This window comes from Euprymna scolopes, chromosome 23 (assembly GCF_053919585.1).
Source record: "Euprymna scolopes isolate OS-2025 chromosome 23, ASM5391958v1, whole genome shotgun sequence".
Lineage (NCBI taxonomy): Eukaryota > Metazoa > Mollusca > Cephalopoda > Sepiida > Sepiolidae > Euprymna > Euprymna scolopes.
In genome coordinates, this window is record NC_136504.1 from 62,924,360 (window position 1) to 62,950,681 (window position 26,322).

The 26,322-nt window shown below is 31.0% G+C and overlaps 1 protein-coding gene across 1 annotated transcript in view; it reads left to right on the plus strand.

The window, feature by feature from the left end:
* The window catches only part of LOC145245624 (uncharacterized), a 123,218-nt gene that overhangs the window by 95,858 nt on the left and 1,038 nt on the right, over window positions 1-26,322 (plus strand). The window contains exon 2 of the mRNA XM_080107190.1: window positions 18,883-18,885. Coding sequence (XP_079963316.1) covers window positions 18,883-18,885 — 3 coding nt within the window. The remainder of the gene's footprint in view (window positions 1-18,882; window positions 18,886-26,322) is intronic.

A 26,322-nucleotide genomic window follows, 5' to 3' on the forward strand; every position in this document is an offset into this window, starting at 1 on the left:
TCAAAATCCATTCATACGTTTCCTCATGAAATTCTGTTAATGCTTACTATTTCCTCGATGGTACGAACGCGCAAAAATTAAAATGTAATGTGAACAAACGTTTGGCTACCCAATTCCGCACTTAGGTTGCTTTCTATAAATCTAATCGTTTTCAGTGTCAATATGTCTTGTTTGTGGCAAACAACAAAAAAAGGAACACTAGACGCCAAATGTTAAACGCGCAGCGTTAAATGTTAGGAATAAGCTGTTTATAACATTATATAAGCCATGCAATTCTCGTTGACAAGTTGACTCAATGAATAATGATGTTCTGTTATAATAGCAGTTGTCAGAGAGGTGTTAAATTTTTTTGTCTTTATTATTTACTTTGCGAATTTGCTTTACCTTCCACAGAATTTGACAGCAAGTATATCTGCATTCCCGCAAATTCCCGGCTAACCCTAATCCTAACCATAATCCTAACCCTAAACCTAACCCTAATCCTAACCCTAACCCTAATCCTAATCCTCGTGGACAAATCTTGAAAACAGACGTCCGTTCACTTTGAAGTCGAGGTCTAGTCAGACAGAATCAGTCTCACTTTTGTATCACGATCTTCCTCCTATGATGCAGCCTCCAGTACACATCAGCCTTACATCTAACTTATCCTTTAATGCACCATATTTTTTTACTTACTTTTCTGGAATGTAAATTTCCGTTTTTAATACACAGTGACAAATATCATCACAGTTTGTGCGATTCAAAAGATAGCCATTATCAGCTTGTGAAAAATTAACAATACCACTGACCTTAACATCTGGTAACAAAATCGTTACTAAATAACTTTACTTTCTAGAGAGACGAATAAAGTGAATAAAAATAGTTTTCATTTTATATTTCTTCTGTCCTGACAAATTGGATATATTAATTCGAAGTGTCAACGTTTTCGATCGATATGAAAAGAAAACATAAAAAATTTCGCAGACAACAATTGTTAGCCAATTACAACGACATTATAATGATCAGATTTCGTTTCCATTCATCATTTTTTTCTAAACAATCAATAGAAGGAATTACAATCTTGACTGGATTCTTCATTATTGATGTCATTCATCATTGCTATATAAATAGACTATTGTAAGAGTCATGAAACGAATTACATTTCATTCTTACGAATATATAAGAAGTTATTTATTTCGTTTCCATGACAGGATGATGTGATAGAAGGGTCAGAAAATGGGATTTAAAATGCTAGCGCTCTAGGTGAGGAACATGTTGGCATGCAAAAATGCCTGTGTAGCCAGCATGCTCTGGTAGGGAGCCTCAATAAACTAACCTCTTCTTAAAGGGAGAAGGTAAAGTCTAGGAGGGTGTACCTCCTAAAACTGCACATAATCAGATATATACATCAGTCAACAGGTAACAAATCATCTTAATAATGGCGTAAACTCTCTTGATTTTGATGCTGAGGGAAAAATCCACTCGACCTAGAACGTGGAAAAATAAGCTCGCTAGTTAGAAATAGATTTACACCACATTACGCCCCCTTTCCAAAATTGAAACCAAGATATAATTTAATTAAAGCCTATATCTGGAATCCTTAATCCAATTTTTATTTAAATCCATTACATGATTTTGATTTATAGAAAATGTCTGTGATTTAAGAGTGAAGTTTAAGGGAGTATTAAGAAGAAATTAAAATGCAGGGAATCTTGCTTGACTGGTGTCTAATGGATATGGATTAAATTTAATGTAAATCTGAGATATTTGAATTTTGAAATGGAAGATTATGGCCACATTCTAGGTTTTAAAACTTTTAAAAAATACTGCGCACAATTTTAGGAATATTTATGTCTAATATTGTTTAAATAAAATAAAAGAAATGTCTGAATTTTCATTACGGTCTTCCACTTTACTTTTGCTAACTTTTCTTAAAAATAAATTTAACAATATATAGCCCACATTACCCAAACATATATCAAGCAGCTCCGTTCTAAAAATTTATAATGATCAATAAATTAGTTAAGGAGTGATATATATAAACATATACACATATCTAAATTTATACAGGGTAGCCCACTTAAAATAGCCCAGAAAATGTAGTAGAGAGGAGGAACATTCTTTTATTGTTTTAATTACCTGTAGTGTTATAAAAGATGCTGGAAGTTCTCTCCGTTGACAAGTATGAATTTCTGGACACGTTTAACAACGTTTACTGATACTGCCTGTAGATATTCTCTGGTAATTTATCTGATAATGTTGGTAATGTTCCACTTTAGTTAGTCTAGAATTTGAGGATTATTTGCATAAATATTTTGTTTTAAAGTCGGCCAAAGAAAAAAAATCACATGATGACAAGCCCGGGGAACGTGGTGGCCATAACCCTTTGCTTATTGTTCTCTCTTCCGTAAGCATGTCATGAACTCGTGTCAGTGATTTGTGAGATGTGTGGCATGTAGCGCCGCCTTGTTAGAAAAAGAATCTCATTTTGTCTTGTGGTGTCAGTTGGTCGGTAAGAGAAAGATTAGAGAGACCAGGCTACTTTTAAGTGGGTCACTATGTATAAGCCGAAGCATATATTGCGAAGTGCTCCTTTATTACAGATTGTAATTTGTTAATAAAACCGTGCACGGCATCTAATAATAATCTTCATTGTCCGATTTTCATCAGTGACAAGAAACTCTAGCATAGGAAAACTTCGCAGAAGAAGAAATAGCGCAAAGTTGTTGAAGATGATTCACTCAATCTATTGATAAACATCTACCTAATATAAACAGTATTTTGCTCTATTGCACCATAGTTAGTTGATCCGCTCAAAATCTCCAATTTCTACTCTTTTTATGAATACGTGTAAACAGCCTGAAAAATACCCGAAAAAATGAATTTAAAAAAATTAAATATTTGAGATTTTAAGTTGAAATATCATTTTCCAATATAAATTTCGTGTAAAGAATCACGCAATTCCTGACAAGTTAATGAAAAATCAAGATGTACGAGCTTTCGATTATAAGATAAGAAAATTGGGGTGGCGGTATTTTTGAAACTCATCCTTTATTTTTCTATTTTAAATATCAATAGAGGAATGCGGGATTAAAACAAATATTGTGACCTTTTAAATTCTAAAATTAAGCACCAGTTGCACTCAAATTCGACCACGAGAGAAAATACTCGCGTTTGGTTAAGTAAAAGTGATGATAACGAACGTTAATGAATTTCATCAAAACATCTACACAATACAAAACGAACACTTATTGATTTTTTAATTTTTAGATTAACCCTAAATTAATACTAAACGAACATTAACCTAGCCCTCACCTAACCCTAAAGTATCCTTAAACTAACGCTAAGATAATTCGAATTTTACCCTAAGTAAAACTGTAGTTTTAGTTTGCAAAGTCGCTTTAGTTCGGTTTGCGTAGTGTAGTATCATCGTTACTTTATTCGACTTTCCACAAAATTAGAACTGCTCCACCCTCCCCGTAACGTCAAAATCCTAGATATCTGCTTTTAAATTGCACCAGAAAGAATTAACTCTCTTTATTCATCCACTCACACACACGGGAAATTGGTGGGGGAAGAGAGAAAGAAAATATATGCTAAAACATTACATATTGTTTCCGCACTTTATTGTATTGTAGGAAAATAGCATATAAAAGAAAAGAAATAAAATAAACTTTAGTGAAAATAGTAAAAACAAAGATTGGTTCCATGTCTCTATATTACCGCTAAATGACCCGGAAGTATGTGCTTATTTTACGTTAAATTTACATGAACTCAAATCTAAAAGCTAATATATTAATAAATAAACTCAAATCTAAAAGCTAATATATTAAAAAATAAACTCAAATCTAATAGCTAATATATTAATAAATAAACTTACATCTAAAAGCTAATATATAATTTTTTCAATTGCGTATTTTTTCAGGCTATTTACATGCATATAATCGCCCCCCCTCTCTCAAGTAGAATCTGGTTTTTACTTTTGGGTAAACTATGCCGAGTGCGATATTAAAATATACAGTATCACATGATATATCCTTTCTAGGAATTCCCCTTCACCACAAAAAGATAATGGTAGTTAGCTCAAATAACTAGGAAGTATTACCTGCATGGATTAAGGACATTGCTACACGGCTTGAGTAACGCCACTTGATGATGACCATTATGTCCCGTAAGTAATTTCAATATTAATTCGTTATCATCTGGTGCATTTTTGCATCATTTGACGCTTTTTTAAGTGTCACGTGATACAAAAATGTAACAGATGATAACGAATTATCATTAAAAATTACTTATCAACCAGTCATTTCCTGGTTATTGTGTACGTTTGAAGTTCACTAGTTTCTCATTATTTTACATCGTATACAACTGTATTCAGCCCCGACCGATGTAAATATGCATGCAGGCTCGTTTTTTACGAAGGAATCACCACTTATCAAGGCACATAGGCCACTCGAGGATAAGGGTTAAAGAGTGTACAGTAGTCAATGGGACAATATAGTAATCGTTAGTAGTGTAAATTTGATAAATTGGATTACTTAAGGGGAACGGCTCATCAGAACTTGTTTACGTTGGACTTGAAGACGACCATATTGTAGTCAGCCGGAAAGCAGGTAAAAGGAAGAAAGTTCACTGATTAATGGCGTCATGCCTGCAAGGAAGATTTGTCGGACAGTAAGACTGTCGATAATGAATGAAAACTTATTACATTAAAACTAAAAAAAAAAAACTTTTAAAATATTTGTATTGAAAAAGAAAAAAATTAGGAACACAATGTATACTGAAAATGAACATATTTACTACTACTACTACTACTACTACTACTACTACTAATAATAATAATAATAATGATAATAATAATAAACTAAAAATGAGAATCAATTAAAAAAAGAAAAGTTCTGTACATTCTGTAAAAAACATTGTTGTTTCATGGATTTTAATGACTACATTCGTTTATTATTTACTAAAAATGCATTAAAAACAGGAACACTATTCAATTTATACTGAAACTGAATTTTATTCAATGTAAACTAAAACAAGAACAATTATGCATGTAAAATTATGTATTTTTAAAACAAGAGACAATAAAATATTTCTAAAACTGAATTATGAATTTAGGGAATAAACATACAATAATTAAACAAACGAAGTAAAATCGAATGATACATAATTAAAAAAAATGAAAACAATTTGAATAGAAAGAAATGATTTAAATACAGAGTAAGCAGTGAAGAAATATCTCTTTAAAAATCAAACTTATAAAAATCTGTTTGATAATTTAGTTAAAATAGGTTTCTAAATAATAACGTTATTATTTCAGCACCGGCTGTATTCTAAACAAATACCAAAAACTGATTTATTAATGAATTGTAGGTTCTTATTTAGAATTCGACCTAATAAAAAATAAACAGAATATAAAGGCAAATATTTATGATGTACGTACCCGTCATGGAACGAAGATTATAATATTCCAAAAGTCACATAAATTGATCAAGTTTTTTTGTTTAATCAGAAAATCAAATTTTATGACGAGCAAGAAGGGAGAGCCGGGAGTAACTACCTTTCTTAGAATATGTGAAAATCGATGGGTGAAAAACCGTGGATTTTTTAAATATGTACGTCAATCGTAATTCAGCTCAAGAAACTGGATTTCTAAATGATGCTTTATCAAAACATTACTGTATGTAATGCATATATGCCTACCCGTTTTCACGTCTGGAATCTCTCTATCCCCCTATATATATATATATATATATATATATATATATATATATATATATATATATATATATATAGGCATGGATACCCGAGGTTGGCCGGGTCCACATGAAATTCTGTTTGGATACACCTGCTAAAAGTATTGAGCACTTTTTCATTATTATATATCAACTCGTGGGAAACGTCGATACACCCATAACAATTTTAAAAATAGAAGATATGGTAATCTTAATTAAAAAAAAAAAAGATACGGTAATCTTAATTAAAGACGGATAAAAGCACGAAAATCTAATCGCCCCCAAAAAGAAGTACGTGACAACCTCCCCACCAGATATTTCGGCAGAAGGTAGACGAAGAGAAGAAGCTATTCTCCGGATATTAAGAACATTTTATTGTCCGTGCGCGGGGGAGGGGGGGGGGGTAAAGAGGGAGAGCCAAAAACTTACGCGTAAACGTTTTTGCCCACAAGACTACGAGTGCCTACGACGTCAAAAGGTTGCAAAATAAGCGTTTTAAACATAGTTTTAGTTTAATACGCGTGCGTGACTTGCAAAAACAGAGACGCGAAAAACGGCTCCCCTTCCAAAAAGTGGTCCAGTTAACAGCCATAGAATGAATCTGTTTTCTGATTTTTACATATCATACATGCATTGCCCTTTAAGATGGTACTAGTTTCGACCCGATTGGATGCGGATGACAAAAGTTTTTAGCAGACATACAGGTCCCCTTTTTATAATAGATTAATGAATAAATGTTTTGAACAGGAATGGTTTTCTTTTTTCTTTTTATTGTTTTTCCTTGAATAAATATATTTGTCATTATTTCGGTTTCTTTATACTTGCCATTATGAATTCTGTAACGGTACCGACAGTCGGAAGATTTGAATTTCGGATCCAATATTTCAATCCTGGCAATCTTGCTTTTTACTCCTTATTACTTCACACACACACACACACACACACACACACACACACACACACACACACACACACACACACACACACACAAAATATACATATATATAAATATAAATATATATGTATGTATATACTAGTGATTTATTTTCTTGATTTAATTCCTTCAGAGGAAACGTTGATGAACACATAACTTGGTTTGTCCTTTTATGTATATATATATATATATATATATATATATATATATATATATATATATATATATATATATATATATATATATATATATATACACAATACAAACCTCTTGTTATTGAAAGTTTATTCAAACTTTTATGGACCCGTAAGAAAAGTACACAAAGGTTTAATTATCCGACAAAGAGTAAAAATAAACAAGAAAAACCTTATTCCATGGAATTGCGAATAATACAATTCTTCTCATCAGAGGGAGGAAGTTTACAAAATATACAATGGAATTTTGCAAACTTATGCATTAAAGGAAATAAACAATATTAAATTAATCATAATTGCATCAATAAAGTTATTTAACAGTTAGTGACAGTTTATACGATTCAATGAGATTAAGAAAGCAAGGAACGCGGAAAAAGGAGAATAAAGGATATAGTAAAATCTTATGAAAAAGACGGTAAAATCCAGAACAGGAAACATCCGAAATTGGTCCGTTGAAAATCCATTGGTAATCCATAAGAAAACAGAATTATAAATGTCCAGGCTAAAATGCAACTTCCGCAAAAAAACATCAGATCATGTAGAAGTGAAGTTTCAATTTTTCATGTAAAACATATTTTAAAAATAACGGATAAAGCAAATGGAGGCGTTAATATATATATATATATATATATATATATATATATATATATATATATATAGTCTGACGTACCTTTACGAGGATGGAACATGGAAAATTCTGTGTATTTTCCAAAGTTACTACCTAGCTATATTCAGGTATTGAACATTGCTGAAGTAAATGCTGAAAATTGATACATAAAATTGTATGTAGATACATGAACTCTCTCTCTCTCTCTCTCTCTCTCTCTCTCTCTCTCTATATATATATATATATATATATATATATATATATATAATTCTTAAATATATGTGTGTGTGACTACGTATAAGTAAATTTATTACTCATCAGTTCTTTCCAAAAGCAAAGATAAAGTTCAATATTTAATATGTAGATTAGAAATATTCGATCAAGCTGTCAATAAATAAATCAATAAATCAATGTTATATTAATTCATGATTTCATGACGATTTTAACAAGAAATAACATTTATACATGTTTCTGGAGTAGGGAATTACACACTAACTACAAAAATAAAAATTCAACCTGTATGGGAATAATATAGAGAGAATATTAGAGAGAATAAAAAAAGAGATCTTTAACAGAAAGGTTGAATAAATAATATAAATAATTTCTGTACTTCAGACACATAAGTAATACACAACAGTTGGACAAAAGAAAAGAATTTAGGGAGAGCAAATGAAACGAGATAAAAACAATGACATATAGCTTTTTAAAAGAAGGATAAAATAATTATACCAGTCGATGTAGCAGTTTTCGGAGGTGTTGCAGTAGAAGTAGTAGTATGATGAAGAGGAGGTAGATGTATAGAAGGGGTAGGAGGAATAAGGATTTGCCGCTGATTGAAAGGAAAGATATGACGATCATTTTCAATGCCATTAATTTTGCTCGTCTGATTTGCTTCCGGCAATCATTTCTCTGATTCGAAAGAAAATCAAACACTTTTTTATATTAGGACGAACAGTTTTTTTTTAATATTTTTATATTCAATCATTTATTTAATGAGAAGGAATGGTTTTCTCTTTTTATTTGCTTTTTGAATAAATTTATTTCTAGTTATTTATTTATTATTATGTTTGGAAATATTTGAGATGACGAGTGTTAATTTGTGTTATTATTATTATTATTATTATTATTATTATTATTATTATTATTATTATTATTATTATTATTATTATTATTATTATACACATTTTGTGTCAGCATTGCGGATTTTATAAAGATAGGATTATCATAGCAAATGATGCTAGGCTAACGACTCTTATTTTCGCAGACTTCTAGCATTTTTCTCAAGATTCTGGCGGTTCCTAACAAGGTTGTCTTTTGAAGTACAGCATTGCAATGAATACCAATTTTCTCCATCCTTTCGTCACATTTTTACCTCCATTTTCAAATCTTGGTACTTTTCGACTTTCTCTTTTTCTTTTCCTCCATATTCACATCAAATTTATCACTTCCCACAACTCCTTCTGGAACGTACTCGTACTTGTTTCCACTGTATTCCAACACTCTTCCAACAATTTGTCCTGCGCGGCATATTGTATGGCTTCTGTCATGACATTCATGTCACAGTTTGATAATATTGATAAAACGACTGGAGAAATGTGAGAATGTACAATACCTCCTCAGTAGCTGTGAGTATTAAGCTCAAACGGAATACAAGAGATGGCATGACAATATTGCGAAAAATGTTCATTTGGATATATATAAGAAAAAAGGGTTGAAATGTAGTGAAAAATTGTACGAGCATGTTCCAGAATGGTTGAGAGAAATAATGTGAAATTATTGTCGGATATGAATATCCAATATGATATGTGATTGAAGGAAGGAAACCAGATTTAGTTTAGTTAGAAAAAAAAAGATCACAAGGCAATAATCATTGATATAGAAAAGTTAGCTGATGTGAATGTGGGGGGGGGAGCAGAAGGTCGAAAAATACGAAGACTTGAAAAGAGAGATAAAAAAAATCTAAACAATATCATATAAATGCGGGAGTGCCTCAGGGGTCTATACTTGAACATCTATTATTCCTAATATTCATAAATGACCTCCCCGATGACAAAATTGCCTCTGAAATGGGTATATATGCTGATGACACCACGCCCTATAACAGACACGACAGGAAAACAAATGAACACATATCTAAAGAAATGGCAGAAACACTAGAGGATGACCTCTAATCTGTAGTAGAATGAGGACAAAAATGGATGGTCACATTCAATGCTGCCAAGACTAAACTTGTTTCCTTCAATAATTACAAGAAACCTTCTCTACCAACAATAGCAATAGCCAAAGATTCATTATCTGAAAGTATTTCTTTTAAACTCCTCGGCCTAACGTTCACAGGAAACATTAGTTGGAACAATTACATTGAAAGCATTGCCAGGGCCGCTGCGAAGAAGGTAGGCTCTCTTTACCGTGCTAGAAAGCTACTAACGCCCGAAAGTATCCTGTACCTCTATAAGGCCACCATTCACCCATGTATGGAGTATTGTTGTCATATTTGGGCTGGTGCATCTGCTGCTAGTCTCTCACTTCTAGACAAGGTTCAAAAGAGAGTCGCCAACCTGATAGGGTCTGAACTGGCATCTAAGCTGCAGCCTCTGTCCCACCGACGAAATGTTGCGTTCCTCTGTTTGTTCTATAAGTATTTTAATGGTGATTGTTTTGACGAACTGCAAGCACTTGTGCCTCCACGACGTAAATACCCTTGACAAACCCGACAAGCAGCTAAATCTCACCCCTACACAGTGGAGATCCCTAGATGTAGGAGAGCTTTCTACTCCAGTAGTTTCTTCCACAGAACCGCTAGACTTTGGAATTCCATTCCGGCTCCCTGCTTCCCCAACTCTACTGACATGCAGAAGTTCAAGTGTAACGTGAACCGACATCTTACTGCCCATCTCCCTACATAGTAACGCAGTAGCTTATGTCCCTGATAGTAGCCCCCCCCCCTACACCAAAGTGGCAATGTTCCTTGTTTGGGGGAAAATGTAAGAAAAAAAAAAGATTGTGGATGTTGAAAAAGGTAGAAGTTGTACCTATTGTGATGGGAGATCTAAGGGGGTTAACAAAAGAATTTCACAAGTAGATTGAGAAAATTGGGATCCATTGCAATGTTGGAGTACTTCAAAAGACAGCCTTGTTAGGAAACGCCAGAATCTCGAGAAAAATGCTAGAAAACTGAGAAAAGATGTTAATAGCCTATGTGCATTTATTATGATCCGCCCATCAGTATAAAATCGGCAATACCAACAAAATGTGAATAATAATAACAATAATAATAATTATCACTATTATTATTGTTGTTATTATTATTATTATTATTATTATTATTATTATTATTATTATTATTATTATTAACTCACTAGAAGTTTACATACACATCATCATCAGTGATTGCTCACAGATAATAACCGTCTAAAATGTCTAAAAATTCAAAGTGTCTTTAAAGTTTGATTGACAACAAGTCTCTCCAGATTTTCAGCATTTTACACCTCTTTCGATCACCATTGGAAATGACTTTATGGTATCGAAACAGCCGCTTATATTTTTTCGCTAGCAGCGACCATTCGTCTTCTCTGGGATTTGGGTGCCAATAAATCTTACTGATCTTTGCAATCTTCCAGTGAGGATCTGATCAATGTTCTGCCCATCCCTCAGTCTTTCAATCTTTCTTACCGCTTCACGACGACTTTGTGGATATGCAACACAAATTGCGCATTTTAAGCATAAAGAAACAAATTTCCTTCATAGCTCAAAGGCGTGAAAATTCTTCTTTTTTTTTAAGATGGCTGGAGAAACCATCTGTAAACTTTTTAGTTTTATAGCAGCGAAAGAATTGCTGCATTCATAGTCGTTGAAAGCGAGTGAAGATAATCACACACACACACACACACACACACACACACACACACACACACACACACACACACACACACACACACACACACACACACACACACACACACACACACACACACACACACACACGCTGGGAATATAATTAAGTTTAATCTTGAAACTATTCAGAGTAATCTATCTATCTATCTATCTATCTATCATAACTTGTTATCATTTTAATATACCTTCGCAAAAGTGTTTATCTAATGAAAAAAAAACATGCTTCGTCAATTTACATTACTTTTTTTTAATATTTCCTTTCCGTAACGAGTATCGCGTTTATACATTAATTTCGTATGCTAACTATCCCATAGCTAGATATAACATATACTGACCCAACGTATCACGGGCAGTCGATATATAAAGCTATGTTGTCTGTGTAAGGAACAGTTTCTAGCAAACTACTCTGTCAATTTTTAGTCTTCAAACTTGAAACTATAGAATTCAGACCTATAGGTCTAATTCGATTTAGTCTTTAACTGAAAAAATAGCTGCTAAGGGGTCAAAATTGCAATCAAATGACGCTTGACAGGCCTAAATCGATTTTAAGTGCACAAGTATACATTTGTAGGTTAAGGAACGTTAGTTTTTGTGCTTTTTTTTATATATGTGTGGAGATGGCTCAGAGAGTAACGAATCAGGCTGGAGCCCTATATGTTTTGGTTTCGATTCTAACTGATGGCACTCAAGTCATGCTTTTTAAAAAATCACTACTATATATTGAGTATAAGATAATAATTTGTAGAAAATGGACTTTATGATAAAAATACGAAATATGCATGAATTAAAATGTCATATTTAAGCGTAGTTTACGACCGAACAACGCCAGGCAGTCTGCTCGTCAATTATAACAATGAAACTAACAACCACTAATTAAAACATTTCGATTAAATAAAACCAATTATATAGCACTAACACTCGCGTGCATACACATATAAATGTAACGTGCTGCTACACTACAATAATATTCCTAATCGACGACGTATGCTTAGTACATAAACACCAGTTAATTTGTGTACGTTGTTTTAATGTTTACATAAAGTTTATGCTGATTTTGACATACCACGTCCTTAGAAAGAAAACAGAATACAGTTTACGTAAAAATAGAAACTAACTGAGAGTAAAACGAAATACGAAGCCATCACAATTATCTGAATGTAACTGAAACGAAATAAAATAAGAAATGTGTGTAATTCAAAAAGACATCTTTTTATTGTTATCTTTTTATTAAATCAGTCATTTCAGAAGTTATTATCATTTACATTTTAAGTCTTTAATTGAAATCTAAAATTTTCGAAAAAGTATATTAGAAAGTAAATTGCTAATGTATTAAAACGGTTCCAATTTAAATGTGTGACGCCCAAAACTACACAACCGGAAAATAGTCTCAAATTAATCGTCTATCTTTGCCTTTTTTGTGCATATTCATTAAACATTATAATTAGTTATTTGAAGAAATTGTTTCCCAGTCTTGAATTGTAGTCTAAAAAATTAATTCTAATGCATGAAAGAACAAATGCAAACATTAAATTTCAAACCGTTTTTCGATTGCGTCCGAAATTCATCTTTTAAATTATTATTACTTCAGCACTTTTTAATAGACTTCTTTTTTTTTGCAAAATATATAAAACAATACAAAAGGCAAAACTGAAAAAAGAATATTTCAAATAAAGTCTTAAATTTCGAATAATAATTACATATACTTTTTTGAAAAAAAAATCTTTTGAATAAAATAGTTTTCCGGTTTTGCATACATTTTTCATAAGTGTACTGGTTCAGTATTTCGTTTCACTTTCAATTTCCTTTTTTACATAAAACTCTATTCGGCCTTCTGTTTTGTTTCTAAGAATGAGACATGCAAATTTTACACTCTACTTTGTATTAAGCACTTCTGATAAAAAATGGTTTTAAGTTCATTTTATCAATATCTATATACTAGTAGGATACTTATCTAAGGACGACTATAGTCAATAAATATCAAATTAGTTTGGAATTTTAATATTTATTTCTTCTAAAAAAACATATCATAAAACTTTAATTAAACTTGGAAATACGATTTAAAAAATGGCGCGGATCAGTAAGTTTATTAACACCAGAAATTGTTAGATGAAATACAGAAAAGTTTCTACCAAGAAAACCATTATTTTTTTTTTTGTTATTCTTACCAAGGAGAGGGGATGGTGTTTTGTCACTATTCTGTGCTTTCAACTAACAATTTATTAAAAAAAAAGCAAAAGGTAAATTTTCACATTAGGTCCACCTCCACAATTTTAACATGGGTAGGTTGGGAGTGTTTATTCTGAAAGCCGTTCTTAACATGGGGAGAATGGTGGTATTTATTCCAAAAGCCGTTTTTAAAAGACGACAGACAGGTAAAAGGTTAAAACACGTGGTTAGGCATGGGTGTTGTTTATTCCGAAAGCCGTTCTTAATATTGAGAGGTTGGGAGTGTTTATTCATGGCCATCAGTGAATCATAGTGCATAGTACAGGTCTTTATATCTCGAAAACTAATTGCCTCTGCAAATTTTAAATGAGATTTTCTTATTCAGCATAGACGAAAATTGTGGAGGTGAACCTAATGTAAAAAAAAAAATACCCCCCCCCAAAAAAAGGTATCGTTAAATTAAAATTTAAGCGCAGTACTAAAAATAAAATTAGACAGAAAAATAAACCTTTAGGTTTTTACTTGCACGAAGACTTGAAAAAGTTGTCAGCAAAAACCAAATATATAACAAGTAAATATTTTCAAAGGCAAGATAAGTTACTTTTCTACCTAATTGGATAATTTTTAGTGTTTTTATTGGGTTTGTACTACTAGTAAATATTTTCAAAGGCAAGATAAGTTACTTTTCTACCTAATTGGATAATTTTTAGTGTTTTTATTGGGTTTGTACTACTAGATTCGAAAAAGTTGTCAAAAAATAAATGTATAACAAATATTATCAAAGGCAAGATATGCTACTTTATTACCAAAATGGATAATTTTTTGTTTTTTTTATGTAAAATTCGGCTCGAAAAACACAGCGTTTACTGCTATATTTGAAAATTACAAATGGCGGCAGACTGTGTTAAACACATTAGGTTTGGGAAAATGAGTTAAAACTAAAAAACTATACAAAATACAATTAAAAACCACCGAATACATGTCTGCCTGTGTCACGGTAACATATATTGAGTGAGTTCCTGACAGTATTTTGTATAGATTTTTTTAGTTTTAATTCATTTTCCAAAACTTAACCTGTTCAACACAGTCTGCCGCCATTTGTATTTTTCAAATATACAAATAAACACTGCATGTTTTCGAACCGATTAAACATTTTACACTAAATAAAAACACTAAAATCTTATCCAGTTAGGTAGAAAAGTAACTTATCTTGCCTTTGATAACATTTATTTGTTATATTTATTTTTCAACCACTTTTTCGTTTCTGTGTTTAGTAATACAAACCCGTTTTATTTACTGTAACGTTTAGTCGGCTCGAAAAACAGTGTTTTTCAGTGTATTTGAAAAATACAAACGGTGACAGACACTGTTGATGCTTTTAATTTTGAGAAAATGATTTAAAACTAAAAAAACTACACAAAATACTATCAGAAACCCACCGAATATGTCAGCCTATGTCACAATAACATATAATCAGTGGGTGTCTGGCACTGTTTTGTATAGTTTTTAACTGATTTTCCCAAACTTAACGTATTCAACAGAGACCGCGACCATTCGTCTTTTTCAAATACATAGTTAAACACTGAGTTTTTTGAGCCGATTAAACATTTTACATTAAATAAAAACACTAAAAAGTTATCCAGTTAGATAGAAACGTAATTTACCTTACCTTTGCTTTCATTTATTCGTTTCTGGACAACTTTTTCAAATCTGTGTATAGTACTCCCCCCCCTTACCCAAATATTAATTAAAAATTCACATTTTTGAATACAATAAAAAAGAAACATGCATTTTCCCTTTTTATTAGAATTTTCCATTACACCAAATTAAGCCACAGCAACGCGTGGAAGGGTACAGCTAGTATATATATATATATATATATATATATATATATATATATATATATATATATATATATATAGAGAGAGAGAGAGAGAGAGAGAGAGAGAGAGAGTCTTGGAAGCTTTTTAACATTTAAAACGTCATAAAAACCCTATTTAATTTTTATATTTTTATCATTCGTTAGAAAACTATTTAGTCAGTAAGTTATTTAATCACCTGCAATCAACGCATCGATTTGCACTGTCCAATTCACTATACTAATGTTAATTTAAGAGATCATCAGTTGTTTACCATGAAATACTGTTTCAGGGGTTTATATATATATAAAAGAAAACACACACACACACGTGCACACACACACATAAACACACACGTACACACACATACATACACACACCCTACCCCACCCTAAAGGAAAAGAAAAACACATTAGCAGAAAGAGATAGCGACTGACTACAGCGAGGTCAAAATCTCCCTGGACAAACCAAATAAAAAAGAAATAAAAAAAGCAATAAAAATTCAGCATACCAATGTATAATAAACACTTACAAGACTCCACCCCTTGGAAAAACTTCAAACTAACTACGAACATCGCCATTTTTACACATTTGAAAATAATTTCTGACGAGGACGCATCAGACCGTCTGAAACGTACGTAAACGATTTCAATGACTTAAAAACATTATTACAATGATCCAAACATAATTCTCAATGAAAAACCAAGACACGGAATAATAAAATAATGTTAAAAAATACACATTTTTGGTGACTACTCCCTTATTTAAATATACATCTTTCTTTCGTTGGAATTTATTAACACAATTTATATAATTATATATATTATGTATATATTATATATTATATATACACTTGTGCCCGATATTATTCATACCCCTCGGATCTTTGAGATTTCTATAAGAATATTGCTCAAACGAGAAGATAGACAATATTAAAGGGATTTCAAACAATAAATCAAGCATAAGCATTTAATTTAAACTCAACAAATAAATAAATTATGCAAGTTTGAAGCATTATACTAAGAAAAACAATAATGGCACTAGTTCAAAATTATTCATACCTCTCTTACTAATAGTCAATAGCATGCCCTTTATTCTTAATAACTGCCTGTAACCGTTGTGGATATTTATCAACAAGGTTTTTACAAGCATCAACACTGATTTTTGACCATTCTTCAATGCAGTAGTTCTCTTAATCCCTCAAATTTCTAGATTTCCGCTTTTTAACCTCAGTTTTCAATATGTGCCAGAGGTTTTCGATAGGGTTCAGGTCAGGACTCTGGCTAGGCCATTCCAAAACATTAATGTGATTATCCTCAAACCATTTCTTGACTATTTTGGCAGTATGTTTTGGATCATTATCTTGTTGAAGGACCCAGTTTGGTCCTAAATGGAGCTTCTCCGCATCCTGTCTAATGTTTTTCTGGAGTATCTCCAAATATTGCTCCTTCTTCATGGTTCCATCTATCTTGACCAAACTACCTGGACCACTAGCCGAAAAGGAGCCCCAAAACATTAGGCTACCACCACCATGTTTCACCGTGGGTATGGTGTTTTTTGGGTTGTAAGCTTCTCCTTTCTTCCTCCAAACGTAAGAAGCATCCATATGGCCAAACAATTCAATTTTTGTTTCGTCAGTCCACAAAATACTTGAGAAAACGGACTCTGGAGAATTCACATGGGTCCTAGCAAACTTTAGACGTGCTGCAAGGCGTTTTCCGGTGTGCAATGGAGTCCTTCTTGGTCTTCTTCCTTTCAGACCATTTTCATGCAGAGTCCTTTGCAATGTTTGCCTTGATATTTTTATGCCAGAAGACTCCAGATTTTCTAAAATGTCCTTAGTAGTGGTGGTTGGATTTGCATTAACACTTCTTACAATATTCCTGGTGGCTCTAGCAGACAGTTTCCTTTTCCTTCCTCTACCAATCAAGTTGTTTGTTGTGTGGTGGCTCTGGAATTTTTTGATGATGCTCTGTACTGTTGCTGTAGGGACCTCAAATTTCTTGGAAATTGACTTGTAACCTAAACCATCCTTATGTGAATTCACAATTTTAGTCCTAAGATCATTACTAAGCTCTTTTTTCTTCCCCATTCTAATAATTTTTATTCTTTTTTTGGTTTTCAGTTGATATCATTTTAATTTCTGAAAAATGAAAAAAACGAAATGAAATTAATCAAAGGTTGTATAAAAGCATTCAAAATAAGAATCAAACAGGAAACAAACAGTCAGAAACTCGATTAATACTGAAAAAATAAGGGGGTATGATTATTTTTGAACATTGCAGATTTTATAAATAGCTGTATATTTCTTTTATTACAAGTATCCCGAGATTTTAAAATGACGAAAATGATCAGAAGAGGTTTATTAAGAATATGTATCAATATGGACGTAAACAATAAATTCTTACAAAGTTACACCTAATAAACTCAATTTTCAAGAGGGGGTATGAATAATATCGGGCACAAGTGTATATATATATATATATATATATATATATATATATATATATATATATATAATATTTATATATATTTTCTCGGTAGCATTATATCTTTCTGTTTTTATTCATCATTTTTAACTTATTTCTACTAACTGACGTACTATTCTTCGCCAGGTTTCTAAAATTTAGAGCCAAAATAAGGCCATTCATCTATTTTGAACGAGATTTTAAAATCTTTAAGATAAAAAAATAATGCACGAATTTTTTGTTAATGAATTCTAGATTTTTAAAGTAATTGATTCTCACTATATTAATGCGAAGAAAATTACAATTTACACTATATTCTTTGGAGCAAAAAATCATCAGTGATTGCAATTTGTTATATCTTGTATTTATTTTGAGTTCTTTCCTCTATTTTGTTTTTCGTTCTCGTTAATTTTCTTTTCCAGTGTTTAGACGCGACCTTTGATTGCCTTGTGATTCTCTAATAAACTCGTAAATCATCAGGTTTGGAATCAGAACTTGGGCATTAATGAAAAGATTACTTCGATAATGATGACTGTTTGTTTATTAATGACGATTTGTTGACATTAATTGCGCATGCGCACAATCTTTTCTGCTAAAGAATTCCCCCATTGTGTAATTGTAATTCATCAACACAAATTAGAATCATGTGTTAAATACAATACCGGTTAAACTACTGTGATTGAGTTGACTACAACATATATAACTGCAAGTGTTAGCACCACAAAGAGGAAGTGAATTGATATCTTCAAACTAACTAATATAAAATATTAAAAATAAGACGGCTGTCCTTTTTATGACAAATGCATAAGCAGTGCAATTAAATAGAATATGGAATACGCGTACTCTCTTTTTCCTTCTCTCTTTAAGTTTAAACTGCTGGTTTAACTCAATTTATTTTTAAGAAATAAATTTAATTACTTTCATAGTTACCTAGCAGTAACTGAGTTCAGGCGTTTCCCGAGATAAATACAAGCTATTATTAGTTGTTGTTAAATAAATTTTATATTTCGTAAATGAATAAATTTTTAATTTCCTTTTTCTTTCAGCAGGTAGGTGATCATTTCCATTTTCCAGTATTGTTTAAGCATTTCAAGAGGTATCGATTGTCTTTTTTGTTTCTTTCTTCACCCGGAAATATCGTAAGTATTCTGCTTTATATATTACATAGAGTCGACTATAAACCGAACGGTTGACCATTTTGAACAGTATTTATCGGTTTGTCGATGTTTTTAATAATCAATGTCTTGATACGTTGGTCTTTTACTTTTCTTGTCTGACGCCTCTGTTTCTTTTTGTCTCCTTATTGTCTTTTTCTTTGCTTTTAAATCGTCTCATTTGTTTAGCTGGACTAATAACGCTTTTTTGATGCAGAAAGGACTAAAAGAGACGTCCATTGAGAGTTTCTAAGGTTGTATGTTTGGAGAGAATAGACTCTTAGCTGATTAATTATTTAACTTATTGATGTGCCCCTATGAAAGTGTCATTAAGAAAGACGAAAACAACATGCTGCACATTGCCTTAATATTACATCATTTCTGTGACCGGATTCTATTTTGTAGATTTGGATCATTATGACATGTACCGTGTGTCTATATCAAACCCTATACTAGTTAACTTACCCGCTATTGACACAGGGTCCGTTAATATATGAGATTTTTAATTTGTTGTTTTTTAAACAAACATAGAGTAAAACACATGAAGTTCCCAATCAACAGTATAAAATTCAATACTTCATATAAATCAAATCACAATGAAAAAAGCGTCTTATAAAAAATTAAATTTTCTTCATACCAAGGACAACCGTAATAACAACAAAGTGAATTTAGCATAATATCACAGAATCGAAACCTTAATTAACATACTTATCTGATATAGCATAGCGATAAAATGTACTAGCTAAGTTTATAACTAATGATACTTTGAATGATATACTAATTGTAATCACATTAGGTATAAACCTAATTAATTAATAGGTAACTTTAAATATTTAAACGAGGGAAATCAGTTGTAGAATATAGTAAGTTAGTTGATCTAGATTATAGTTGATACACATCAAGACAAAACACATAGTAAAATATTATAGATAAATTTATTAATATCTGCCTTATTTCCACTGTTCTTAACGCCGAAAAGTTTTAATTAATACATTTAATCGCATTGTGTGACGAGTTCGTTTTTAGGTTAATTTGTATATTTATGTAATTGTATTTTGTGGATGTAACGGTTATATCTAATCTTTCAATCATAATTTCATACTCAAATTAGATTGTCTCCAGATCCCTCCTCCTGCAACTCCAACTCCACCACCACCACCACCACCAAAATCGCTCATGGAATATGAGGACTAAAGGACTAATCAAGTAACGAGACTTCAAAAAAAAATTGAAGGTTAACTTCCTATCATCCTGTAAAAAATAGGTAATTTAATTTCAATGCGACATTTTGGTCTCAATGAGGTACACAATAATTCTGAAACGTTAATTAATTTGTATATGCCATTTTAAATCTTTATATATGGAATATATTATAAAGTTATGCATTGTATTTAGCACTTTTGAAAATAATATTGGGTTCTAATTAATTATATACATTTATTTGAACTTGATCAATTTGTTATATATATATCTATACATCTAAACACACACACACACACACACACACACACACACACACACACACACACACACAACATTAACATACAAATATTGATTGTTCCCCATGATCGACACGGATATGACAAAAAATGTACTGAAGTTTGTTAGGTTGGAAAAAGATGATTGCTAAAATGAATAAAACCTTGGACTTTGGAATATAGCAACATTGTTGTTCATTTATATATGCTCTCTTGTTATATTTAAACAAATATAAAATTTCAAATGAAAAAAAGGATGGGTTTATCGCAAAACATATTTTTCGCAAACACTTAATATATATATATATATATATATATATAGATAGATAACACACACGCACACACACACACACACACATATATATATATATATATATATATATATATATATATATATATATATATGTGTGTGTGTGTGTGTTTGTGTGTGTTATCTATCATCTTCTCTATTCTTCTGATGGGAAGCATTAGGTTTCAAAATACCATTGATGTATACTAGGCACCGCCAAAACTGGGGGGGGGCAGGTAAGTACTTTTTGACGGACCGTCTTTTTAAAAATCTACCAAAAATTAGGTAATTATCCAATCAATACGAAATTTTCAGCGATTATTAAAAGAAGAATGAACTTTATAACAGTGTACTTATTTTTCATAAACGATATATATATATATATTTTTTTTGCTTACAACCCCCCCCCTTGTTTTTAAGTGGGAACAAATATGCTTAAAATAATCATCTGAAACTAAACAAAACATATTCAGTTGTTGTAAGGGACAGGATTATAGATTAAAAAACAAAACAAAAAACACTTGTTTACATACCTTATTTTTATGTCTGAATATCAGAACTTTGATTGTGTTTAATTATTCCGCTTTTGACTTTTGGAGTGTGAAATTCGGTGAATATGTTAAGTAAAATAATTAATTTAAGCTAAGAAAATTTTTTTTTTTTAAATATTTATACGAAAAAAGCCATTTTAAAATCTTTGATAAATAAATTAATAAATTTTTTTAGCGAGCCGAATAATGCATGATCATTATTAAACAGAGAATTCTTTGAAGAATCGATACAAAAAAAAAAAATCGATAAATATTGTGCCCTTTGTGTTAAAAAATATCATCAGTTTTTCGATCCCATTTGATAACGTTTGCCGCCTTTCGACTACGGTGGACCATACGCGCTGAAATAATTTTGTTGAATCTCCATGACTGCCAAAACCGGTGCAAGCGTGAATCAGTACAATTTATGTTGGTCAACACTCACATAGAAACGAGACGTTTCTCTTTTCATTGCGAGACAAAATTATGGATGGTAAATAAAAATTTATTATTTTTATTATTACACGTGTTTATTTTTATTTTACCGAAACTATAGCGGACATTTGTTCGTCCGTCTGCCATAAACGAAACTTTACAGTGAAAAATTAATTTTAAACTAGAAACAGTACTTTTTTTTATACTGCGAAAAATACGCACCGTAAAAAAATGGTTAAACCTTAGGTGAAAGTGCAGAATAGTGGAACACCCCCCATGTTAAGAATGGCATTCTAAATAAAGTTATTATTTTAGTATGGCCCGTACCCTTGTAGTGACACAAAAGGAAGCTTAGAATAAATTCTTGTCAAATTACAGATGTTGTCCAACGGAGCACTTGTTTTTCTAAAGTTGATTTAAATTGGTTTTCGGGTGTGTTATGACTGAATATCACACTTAAAATTATGAATTATGCGTGAATCTCTTGAAAAACCTGTCAGAAAGAAGCCCCCCCCCCATTTTGGGGAGCCTGAGCCCCCTACACGCGTACACATTAAAAAGCAAACTCATCAAAATGGCCACCCATCTGGTACTGGCTAGCCTCAGGGTTGCTTATGTAGTTTAGTTTAATTTTTATTCTGCTTTGAATTCCATCCCTCCCCCATTTGGGGGAGCCTGACCCCCCATACACATACACATTAAAAACCAAACTCATCAAAATGGTCACCCATCTGGTACTGGCCAGCCTCGGGGTTGCTTATGTAGTCAAAAAACCCTACAGTTCTTCCTCGTTCAATGAAGGAGAAATCTTTCTAGACTGGGTCAATTTTAATTTTTATTCTGCTTTACCCCCCCCCCATTTTTGGGAGCCTAACCTCCACACATACACATTAAAAACCAAACTCATACAAATGGTCACCCATCTGGTACTGGCCAGCCTCAGCGTTAATAATACATTGAAATTTTCGTCACTGAAAAATAAGTTTTTTTTTGCCTGTTTGGTCTTCCACAGTTTGCTTTTTATTAAACACAAACGTAAATATTGTCGATCTGGACTCTAGATTGATGCGAAGTAACTGGTTGCCTATATGAATAAGTGGAATTATTTGAAATCCAGGTACTTATATTATAATATTTTTGGATATATTCATAGAAAATCACCCTAAATCTTAGTTAGACTAAAAATAAACAACTTAATTCTTTCAAAAACCTTTTTTTTTTTTAAATATTTATATATGCTTTTTGTGCAAGACAAAATAATGTCAATTGTTAACTTTTGGGGAAATTTTAACATTTAAAATTTAATTAAAAATAGTAGAAAAAGTTTTACATTATTCAGCTTTCTATATGATAAAATTCAGGGTTTTATCTTTCTGGAAAAAAAAGTTACTCAGAAATCATGGTTTTTAATAAATGTAATTTCGTTTTAAAAAACAACAACAACTTCATTTTTCGGCCATTTTTGGCGGTGCCTAATTAGCAGTATCAGAATTTTTGGGGAATTTTTGACACCCCTAACAGAAAACTGCGATTAAAATATAGAAAACTCGTAATTTCTCTTTCTAAAGTGGGTTATTTATTTCCTTTATAGAATATGCTTCCAAAATAAACTATTTAAGTTGTTTAAAAAATAATAGAAATATTATTTTTCATTGTTTAAAAAACATTGTTTACAAAGTGCGTGCGTGCGTTCTGGGAAGCCATTTTGTTACGTAATGAAATCAATTGATTTTTATGAGATGAATATTTTTCAATTTTTAAACTTTAAAAATCTATCAAAATTGTCCTATTCGTTCAATTGTTACGTTTTTTTCAGGGTGAATGTAAAATTTTATGCTCTTTCCGATAAACTAAATATAATATTTTAGACAAACGTTGTTTTATAAATTCACCCCCCCATTTTGGAATGTCTATGAGAAATTTAATAATTAATTTTGCTTGAAACGTTTTATATATCACAAATTGAAGATAAAACATGAATAAATAAAATACTCAAATTTAAAACAACAAAAAATATCACTTATCTGGTAATTTACCGGTAAAGTCCAAAATTTAAATCCTTCTTTTTTCGATAACCACGTGTTATTTTTATTTTTATTTTTTTTACGTGGAAGCTTAATTTTTGTTTAGAATGTTCCAGTACTTAATAGTCGATCAGTTTATATAATTATATTTAATTCCTGGTTTCCTTTTTTTCGATATATAAAAAAAAAAGACGAATTCGGATTATGCAGATGTATAGTATAATAAAAAAAAATATTCAGGTATTTCTTTAAGATATTAAAAAAAGAAAAATACCAATGAACATCTGCGTCATATAGTAATTCGTGTTATTGAAAAAATGAAAACTATCAGATTTTTTCTACGATAGCGTCAAGGCACAATAATAAAAAAACCGGACAAGTTATCTCCCTTAAGTCAGGCAAAAACACCGTCCACGAAGGCCACGCTCTGACCCGACATTCAGCATTCTTCGGAGCAGACGTTCAGACGTATTTACTAGTTTTTAAAGAATTTTATTGGAATAATGGTGAGTTTTTTTGTTTTTTTTTTACTACCCGTATTTTTTAACTTTCTGTAACTGATGAGAAAGTTGTATTTAAATTTTATTTTGACTTTTTAAACTTTATTTGAGTAAAAAACATTAATTTTTCAGGTAAGTTCACTTTATCGCCGAAAATGTTTCGGCGATAAAAAGTTACGTTTGTATTACTACTGTCTCTGTCTGTACACATAGATTAAAAAGAAAGTGGTCTAAAAACAAAAATATAGCAAATAAATGTTATCAAAGGCAAGATAAAATATAAAAAACTCGTAATTTCTATTTTTAAAGTGGGTTTATTTTCTTTCTGGAATATACTTCCAGAACTTATAAAGTGAGTTGAGAAATTCGAAAAAGTTGTCCCAAAACAAATATAGAACAAATAAATGTTATCAAAGGCAAGATAAGTTACATTTCTACCTAACTGGATATATTTTTTGTGTTTTTATTCAGTGTAACAATGTAACATGTTTATTCAGCTCGAAAAACATGCAGTGTTTAAAATTCAAAATGGCGCCCGACTCTCTCTCGGAGAGGGTAAGTTTCTGAATTAGTGTTTTTTTTTTTTTACACTTATAGGCCTCCGTACATAAGTAAGAGATAATTTTTCACTTCCGGTGTCGTTACAACTTGCTTTAAAGACACGCGTTGTCGCGATATGTGTTGGAAAAATCCTTCCATTTAAAAATACATGGATTATAATACATAAATATGAATAAATTCTCATACAGGAAGATTAAAAGAAAGCATATCTTACTCATTAACCAGGTAAGTTCTTTATTTTGCCGTTAAAATAATTATCGTAAGATTCAAGTAATGTTATTGTTCGAATGTTAAGTGAAGAAATCGACGGAAAAATAAATAAAATTGTTTATTTCTCTATTAAAGCTTTTATGATATTAAAATTTCGTCTTTGCTCGTTTTATTGAAATAAAATTTACGGGTTTAAATTACGTTTTACTATTATTAAAATCTGAAAGAAAGATAGGTGTATATTCAAAATGGCGACTTCGCCTGCGAATGTCCCCAAAATTCTGATACTGCTAGTGCCTAATGTATACCTTTATTAAATAAATTGATGTATACCTTTATTAAATAAATGAATAAATCTATATATTTTCTCTCTTTATATATATATATATATATATATATATATATATATATATATATAGTCTAAATTAGTCTTAGGACTGTTCCACTTCCACTTCAACATAAACTACATAAAACATTCAATAAGAACTCTGTCAAAACGAATAATAAAAATGTTTATTAAAATCGAAATTAACTATTAATCCCAGGCTCCCTACGTGTTCTGGCAGAATTGGTACGAACTCAATTTATTAAAAGAAAATGCGACGTTAAATCAATTTGTTTTGAAAAAAAAATAATTATGCCAACAACGGTTGGATGAACGTTCGACGAGAAAAATGCATGTAAATATCTTACCAGGCAATTATAAATAACATGTTTTTACACGCACACAATTTCCTTTAACGACTTAAATAATAAAAAAAAAATACAGCAGTAATGAACTTTGAAATGAAATAAATCAGAAAAAATCTGATAGAGTCAAATGTAAATTACTGAATTGGTTAACGTCATCCGAACCAAGTTGTACTACAGAAAAAGAATCAGAACCATGCAGACATTTACATTCTAATTAGCTGTCTATGTGTCAAGTTCGAAGTATTTCCAAGTCATGTGCTCGAATGTGTAATGAAAATGTACACACACACACACACACACACACACACACGGATATATATATATATATATATATATATATATATATATATATTAAGTAAAGTGATTTTCAATTTAAAAATTAAAAAAATTTTTTTTAAATTTAAAAATCAAATTTTAATTAAATTAAAAATCAGTTTCATAAGAAGAAACAACAACAAAGTCAATTATCTGTACGTACAGATAATTGACTTTGTTGTTGTTTCTTCTTATGAAACTGATTTTTAATTTAATTAAAATTTGATTTTTAAATTAAAAAATTTTTTTTTAATTTTTAAATTGAAAATCACTTTACTTAATATTGAATTAGCTCTA